Source organism: Rhipicephalus sanguineus, chromosome 11, assembly GCF_013339695.2.
Source record: "Rhipicephalus sanguineus isolate Rsan-2018 chromosome 11, BIME_Rsan_1.4, whole genome shotgun sequence".
NCBI classification, from domain to species: domain Eukaryota; kingdom Metazoa; phylum Arthropoda; class Arachnida; order Ixodida; family Ixodidae; genus Rhipicephalus; species Rhipicephalus sanguineus.
In genome coordinates this window covers 71,489,720-71,498,377 of record NC_051186.1, presented here as the reverse complement: position 1 = coordinate 71,498,377, position 8,658 = coordinate 71,489,720, and the positions used below count along the sequence as shown (strand labels likewise).

Here is an 8,658-nt window from a genome sequence, read left to right as displayed (position 1 = left end):
AGCGCAGCCTAAGAACATTAGGGTCTTTAGAATTACGTATCTAGTACTTTCCTAGTAAAGGAACACACTACCTATACTTATGTATTGATATTGCGCCTTAGATATGTGTAATATTTGCTTTTTGATCGACAGTGGTCACAAGTATGAAAGGCCGTACCAGTTCAAGATGGCTAGGCGTTCAGAAAGTGGTTAAACTTTGGCCTGCTGGCTGAATCGGGTGACGGACAGACGAACAGAAAGACAGACAGACAGACCAAAATTTTCTCTGCGTTTACGTTCCCAAGAAGCACATCGTCTTTAAAAAGCATGTGGACCACTACAAGGGGCTACGCCTGCAAAGGTAGGCAAGAAGCAGGCTGGAGATCATGCAGTTGGGGAATATGGCATCGGCTCTAGAAACGCCAGAGGGGAGTTTCTAGTAGAGTTCGCAGAACGCAATAATTTGCGGATCTTGAATACCTTCTACAGAAAACGGGCTACTCGTAAGTGGACGTGGAGGAGTCCTAATGGCGAAACTAAAAATGAAATAGACTTTATAATGTGTGGCACCCCGGGCATTGTACAGGATGTGGAAGTAGTTAACAAGATCCGATGCAGTGACCATAGAATGGTAAGATCTAGAATTCAACTAGACGTGAGGAAGGAACGGCAGAAACTGATACGCACAGAAGCCGATTAATGAACTAGCTCTGAGAGGAAAGTACAGGAATTCCGAGTTTCCTTCAGAATAGGTACGCGGCTTTAACCGAGGAAACCCACCTTAGCGTTGACGCAATGAATGATAATCTGACTAGTATCATTAAGGAGTGTGCAGTGGAAGTCGGGGGTACAGTCGTTAGACAGGACACTGGCAAGCTATCCCAAGAGACGAAAAAACCTCATTAAGAAACGTCAAGCCATGAAAAGCCTCAAATGCAACAGACAAAATAGAGCTGGCGGAGCTTCGAAGTTAATCAATAGACGTAAAGTAGCCGACATAAGAAAGTACAACATGGAGAGAATTGAGCATGCTCTAAAGAACGGAAGAAGCCTCAAAGCTATGAAGACAAAACTGTGCATAGGCAAAAATCAGATGTATGCATTAACGGACAAGGAAGGCAAGGTCACAACCAATATGGATAGAATAGTTGAGGTAGCGGAAGAGTTCTACAGAGATCTGTACAGCAGCCGAAATAGTCAGCAAGATAACGTAAGAAGCAGTAATAGCTCAGAGGAATCTGACATCCCACCAGTATTGACAGGAGAAGTAAAGAAAGCCCTAAAGGGAATGCAAAGAGGCAAAGCTGCTGGTGAGGATCAGGTAACATCAGACCTGCTGAAAGACGGTGGAGAGATTATGTTAGAAAACCTGGCCACCCTGTATACGAAGTGCCTCTCGACGGGGAGGATACCAGAATCTTGGAAGAATGCCGACATCATCTTGATCCATAAGAAAGGGCACGTCAAGGACCTGAAAAATTACAGGCCCATAAGCTTACTGTCCGTTGTCTACGAGCTATTTACAAAAGTAATTCCTAACAGAATTAATACGACATTAAGTTCAATCAACCAAGGACCAGGACAGGATTTCGTACAGGCTTCTCAAACAATAGACCACTATTCATACTATCAATCAGGTGATAGAGAAATGCGCAGAATACAACCAACCCCTATACATAGCCTTCATAGATTACGAGAAGGCATTTGATTCGGTGGAGACATCAGCAGTAATGCAGGCATTGCGGAATCAGGGCATCGACGAAGCCTATATAAAGAAATATACAGCGGATCCACAGCCACTATAGTCCTCCATAAAGAAAGCGACAGAATCCCAATAAAGAAGGGCGTACGACAGGGAGACACGATCTCTCCAATGCTATTCACCGCGTGTTTACAGGAGGTTTTCAGGGCCCTAGACTGGGAAGAATTAGGGATAAGAGTTAATGGAGAGTATCTCAGTAACCTGAGATTTGCTGATGACATTGCATTGAGAGTAACGCGGGAGACGAATTACAGCTCATGATTACTGAACTGGATACGGAAAGTAGAAGAGTAGGTCTGAAAATTAATATGCATAAAACTAAAGTAATGTGGAACAATCTTGGTAGAGAACAGCGCTTTGCGATAGGGGGCGAGACACTGGAAATTGTAAAGGAGTACGTCTACTTAGGACAGGTAGTAACCGCGGAGCCGAACCACGAGAGTGAAATAACTAGAAGAATAAGGATGGGATGGGGCTCATTCGGCAAGCACTATCAAATCATGAATGGTAGTCTACCACTATCCCTCAAGAGGAAGGTATATAACAGCTGCATCTTACCGGTACTTACCTACGGAGCAGAAACCTGGAGACTTACAAAGAGGGTTCAACTTAAATTGAGGACGACGCAGCGAGCGATGGAAAGGAAAATGCTAGGTGCAACCTTAAGAGACAGGAAAAGAGCAGAGTGGGTCACGGAACAAACGGGGGTTAAGGATATCATAGTTGAAATCAAGAAGAAGAAATGGGTATGGGCCGGGCACGTAGCACGTCGGCAGGTTAACCGGTGGTCATTAAGGGTAACTGACTGGATTCCAAGAGATGGCAAACGCGTGAGGGGGAGACAGAAAATTAGGTGGGTAGATGAGATTAAGAAGTTTGTAGGTATAACGTGGCAACAGAAAGCACAGGACCGGGTTGATTGGCGGAACATGGGAGAGGCCTTTGCCCTGCAGTGGGCGTAGACAGGCTGATGATGATGATGATGATGATGACAGAAAGTACCCGCACGTGCCGTAATCAAAAACATTCAGCCTCTGCCTCATCGTATTCGAACTCACCTCGCAGTGACTTACGCGTTCTGCTGGGCGTTAGGCCTTTCTTTTCCTTTCTCGTAGCCCGATTTCCAGATCTATTGCCCGATTAGCGGTTATTTGCTCGTGTATATGGGGTGAGCGCAGTAGCTATTCGGCGCAACGCCAACCTATAGTTGACGTTACTTCACGTCGAAAAGAGGACACCGCTGTATTGTATACACGATCGTGCACGTAAAGTGCACACACAGTGCGCACACCGCACAAGCACGCAGCGAGCGCACACCGCACAATACATACATTACGTAGTCCGATAACGACAACAAAAGTTTATTGTCCTTTCGTTTCAACGACACAGCCTCTAAAACGTACGATGCCTTCAGCGCATGGTATGTACGGCGCGTCAGACGCCAAAAACAAAATTTCACGGGCGTTCCGAGTTGACACAACGAGTAAAGAGCAACAGAGCGCACATCCGAGAGCTCCGCATGCAAATACCATGCCTTAGTGATCAGTAATGAAGCGAACGTATACGTAGACATGAAAAATGACAACCGGTACTGTCCGCAGTGCACGCGATTTGCACGGGTATACGCAACAGCTGGGCATTGCGTAGCTTTCCTAACGAACACACAGAAGGAGCAGCACGCGTGACTCGACTACGCCGCTTGCACGGCGAAAAACAAACAAACAAACAAAGAAAGGCTGCAAAGTTTCGCGATGCGCGCATGCGCTTGCAAACGTCGCGACGGAAATCGCGAAATCTTTCGCTGCTCCTTCGCTAGGAGGCGATGCGGGTGTTTGCGATGTGGAGGCTTCACAAATGTGACGTCAGGGCCTCTCCTTAATATTCCTTCCTCCATGGACATCACTCCCTCACGCACAGAGCACTCTTAAGTCACCGTTATCATCATCATCAGCCTGACTACGCGCACTGCAGGGCAAAGCCCTCTCCCATGTTCCGCCAATCAGCCCCTGCCATGTGCTTGCTGCGGCCACGTTGTACCCGCAAACTTCTTAATCTCATCTGCCATCCTAACTTTTGGTGTCCCCCTGGCGCGTTTGCCTTATCTTTGGAATCCAGCCAGTTACTCCTATTGACCAGCGGTTATCCTGCCGACGCGCTACATGCCCTGTCCGTGTACATTTCTTCTTCTTGATTTCGACTAAGATGACCTTAAGACCCGTTTGCTTCCGGACCCGCTCTGCTCTCTTCCCGTCTCTTCCTTTCTATTGCTCGCTGCATCGTGCTCAGTTTAAGTTGAACCCTCTTGGTAAGGCTCCAGGATTCTGCTCCGTAGGTAAGTACCGGTAAGATATGCAGCTGTTATATACGTTCCTCTTGAGTGAAAATGGTAAACTACCACTCATAATTTGAGAATGATTGCCAAATGTTCTCCAGCCCATCGTTATTCTTCTAGTTACTTTAGTTTCACCTATCGGCTCGGCGGTTACCACCTGTCCTAAGTAGACGTATTCCTTTACAAATTCCCGTACCTCGCTACCTATCGCAAAGCGCTGTTCTCTTCCGAGACTGTTGCATAATACTTTAGTTTTCTGCATGGTAATTTTCAGACCTACCGTTCTGCTTTCCTTGTTCAATTCGGTAATCATGAGTTGCAATTTGTCCCCTGAGTGACTCATCAATGCGATGTCATCAGCAGATCGCAGGTTACTAAGCTACTCTCCATTACCTGGTTTCCCTAACTCTTCCCAATCGAGGGTCCTGGAAACCGCCTGTGAGCACGCGGTGCATAGCCTTGGGCAGGTCGTGTCTCCCTACCTTACACCCTTCTTTATTGGAATGTTGGCGACAATAGCAGCTCTGAAGCCGCTACACTCTAAATCAGTAGACATTAAAAAATTCCCTGATAGCGTGCGCCGCCGTATACCAGTGCACGCCATGATCACATCCTGTCTAAAAGAAGCGCGAAGCCAATAGTGCGCCTAACACTCATTTTGACACCTTGTGACAAAAGATCGATCAACATTTTAAAGTTAACTTGAATCATTGTCGTACACGCATTCGACTCATCGTGACCATCTAATACAGCGGTCTCAAACACGTGGGCCGCGGACCTTTCGCTAGCGGCCCGCGGCTTCACAAGGAATAAACGTTTGTGACTTTGCTAAATGGTATTCGCATTGTTTTCTCTCCTATTGCGGTTCATAATAACGCATTGTTTTGGTAAAATATCCAGACGGGACTGGTCTAAAGCTTTTCTTGCCTGAGACACCTTATGCGTGTACCATGTGTTGAGACGTCACCGTAAAAGAAAAACTCGATTTCAAAACTTTGGTCATTCTGGAGATCAGCATCGATACCTGTCTCGAAACCTGACGTGAAATCTCCTTGAGATATGACCCATATATGAGGTATGGGAGAGGCTTTCTTTCAAATGGCAATGCTTGGTGGCATTTTGTTCCAGCCCCCCCCCCCCCCCCCTTCCGCTGGTCTAGTTATTTTTCACTGCCCTGGCCCTTCCTGGACGAAATTTTGCGACTGACCCGCTAGCTGAAGTGAACTTGAGATCCCTGATCTAATTGATTTCTGTTGTAGTGCATGTTCATCAAAATTATGACCCTTTGATAGTGTACGGCTGTTACGGTGATACTCTGCTTGAACTACAACTCAAATTGTTCATCCGCGATATTCCCTAAATACTTTGTAATTTCTGGTTTTAACACAGTCGTGTAATGCGCAACTGTACAAAAAAAGCTTTCCGATAAAAGCACGCGCCAGATGAGGGGGGGTGGGGAGGAAGGAAGGAAGGAAGGAAAACGGGAGAGAGGAAAGACAGGGATGTTAACCAGTTTGGCATAACCGGTGTGCTACCCTGTACAGGGCGAAGGGATGGGGGATATCGAAAGAAGAGTAAAGAAAGAGAGAAAGAGAGGGGAACACACACGCACACACATAACGTCACAGCGCAGAGCGGCAGGTTTTGCATAAGGTTAGCGTGATCTGTTAAAAAAACATTTCGAGGCAATCAGCTTCACATAATTGACAGGCGAAGAGAAACAATTTTATCTGCTTATGTTGTGTGTGAGAAGTGTAGCGGAACGTGTGTCTTAGACCACATCGTCATAACTACATGGATGGGTTTTGCTTTTCTATTGACTTACGGACCTTGGCGATTCAACGCGGAAGCTGTTACCTTTTCCAAGCACCTTCCTAGACCAAACTGCTGTCTTTGGTCATAAGAAAACGTCCCAAATAAAGCCATCTGTAAACATTGACCTGCGCAAATAACTTTCTTTAAGATCCTCGACATGCGCTTGCGATGTCCTTCATCTAGGTAATAAGCAGACAAGAACCCTTTTACCAGTGCTTCAAGAATTTGTTTACATTGATCAAAAAAATGTTCAAACAAATACATATTTAAAAACAGATTGTCAGCCAAGCCTGTAAAACATCAGAATTCGTGTGGCTTGAACATGATAAAGAAGCTTAAAGGGGCCCTGCAACACCTTTCTCAGTTATATTGGAATAGTCTCATTATTGACGTATGACTCTTCACGAGTCAAATGCCGCAAAAATTTTTCGAATCCGTCAAGTCTAAGTGGTGTTACAAAATTATAGAGATCACGTTCCGCAGCTTTCTCCCACTACTCAACGCCGCAAGCGCGCGGAAAGCTGCGCGGGGCGTGAAGGGAGGGAGGACGGAAGTGCGAGGAGGCGCCGAGGCGCCGAAGAGTTACGTCAGCGCCTGCGGCATTTTTTTTCATCATTTTTTTCTCTCTGGCGTCTCGGCGCAACCACGTGGCCTGTGGCGCCACTTCCGGTCGGCTTGCGTGGTCCTCGTCGAGCGGAGCCCATCGCACCGTGTATCGCGCGTCCTTGAAAACTGCGAGTCGGTTTGGTAATGTTGGGTGTGCACCTCGAACTGCCGTAGTGTTTTCATCGCTCTGCCAACCACGGACGCAAACCTGCGTGCGCGTTTGGAACGAATGAGAGCTGAGATGTGTTTCGACCCACACTCCGATACACCACCTCGTCGCACTGCTCGCGCTTGAATCGTATTCAACACGGCAAAGCTGCGTGCGCCCTTCTCCCAGTGGCGGTACTTCGATGCTGTTTGCTCTTCGAATGCGGGCGCACAGCGAGTGCGGGCTGACAACAAAGAACTAAAGACTAGAAGAAAGGATCGTGGGGCATCGGGCCGGCGCGGACCCATCCCCCGGCTGTCTGCAGCTACCGTGAAAATGCGAGCCTGCTTGGTTGCTGTGTCGCTGTCTCTCGGGAACTGAGACTACGGGGAGGATACGCCGAGGTACGGCTCGATGACATACTGAACAGACAGCGAACGGGACTCTCGCCATACAGCGAACACAGGTATCCTAAACTAGCCGGCGTCAGCATTGTTATCGGAGAAATGCTGCACCGCTGCCTCGGTCGGTCGTGAGAACGTGCCGACGATGCAGTTTCCAGCTGACGAGGCAACACTCGAACGGCTGCCACTCTCAACGGCAACCGGCGATGGTCAGAAGCACAGAAATATTCACGATTTCGGCACTGCGCATGGTGAAGAAAACGCAACCACGCAACTACGAGCAGACGAGCTGTCGGTGAGACCGGACGTGCTAATATTAATGTTTGTTCGGTGTTTTAACGGCATAACACAATATAAACATACATATTATCTACTTATTGAACTCAAAATTAACAACGAAGGTAAAAATGAGGGTGTTATCGTGATTATAACATCAGCCAATGGTGGAACTGCCGACAATCGCGTCATATATTGCGCACTAATACATCATTTGTCGAGAGAAGAGGAAGCGATTTTCAGCTGACTTTGAAATTTATTGTAAATTCCAGGCCGCTCGCTTCGCTATAATATTTGGATCGCGTGTTCTCGGGAGCCTCGACTACCGATTGGCAGTGCTTTTTGACCCTGCTCAAAATGTGTTGCAGGGCCCCTTTAAGGGCGCCCTACAAGACTTTTTCAGCATAGTCAGAAAAACGCTGCCGATCGGTATGCCAGGCCTCTGAGAACACGCGAGCCAACATTATAGCGCAGCTCGCGGCCTGCAACTTACAAATAATTTTCAGTCAGGTAGAAATCGTTCAATAAAACTTGCTGCTGGGCGAGTCGGTTCATACTTGTAAGGGAAAAATATTGATGGGCACACACATAAAAACACGGACTCAGGAGACTCGTCCGAGTCTCCTGAGTCCGTATTTTTATGTGTGTGCGCCTCAATATTTTTTCCTTCCAAGTAGAAATCGTTCCTTCTTCTCTCTACAAATGATGCCATATACCCAAATGACCTCGCCATATATATTGAAATTCATGGCCATTGGCTGATTTGTGCATCGTGAGCTGCATAGTTACCAATGCCACCGCGGGAGGCCGCCACGTGCCCACGCACGCCCTCGCGATCACACTGAAAGTAAGCCACGCGTTGTAAGAAGAAGAAAAAAAAACATGGCTGATCCCTCTGTCATAGGAATCGGTATAACACGAAAGTGAAGCGTGCCTTTAGCAGATGTAGTTGAGCGTTTGTTGTGCATTCTTTCGCCCCAAGGGCGAAGGAATGAATGCTTCTGCAACAAATTGTAATGTCACGCGAAGAACGGCAAGCAGCTCGAAACTTACAACGCGCTGCTCAAGCAGAAAGGGCGCACGGAACGAACATACACAGGGTGAGAGCGAACTGTCACCTTTGTAACTTAATTCTGCATGAGCACCGCGCTCCTTTCGCAAAAGAGGCCGCTGCAGTGAGCCAAGTGACCTTCGTGCTCAGAACGCCAGACGTACGAACCACCGCGATTACGAGATAAACGCACGCACGAGCGACCACGCCCTGTAGAGGCGTGGTCGCTCGTGCGCTTCGAGTAGGAAGATTTTTGACTTGGGCAGGCCCGTAGAGAGGAATTTT

The 8,658-nt window shown here is 47.5% G+C and overlaps 1 protein-coding gene across 1 annotated transcript in view; it reads left to right on the top strand.

The window, feature by feature from the left end:
- Positions 1-7,768, top strand: part of LOC119375137 (epoxide hydrolase 4-like) — a 28,476-nt gene extending 20,708 nt beyond the window's left edge. Inside the window, exon 3 of the mRNA XM_049411175.1 lies at positions 7,691-7,768. Within this exon, the coding sequence (XP_049267132.1) occupies positions 7,691-7,768 (78 nt within the window). The remainder of the gene's footprint in view (positions 1-7,690) is intronic.
- Positions 7,769-8,658: the final 890 nt, after the last annotated feature.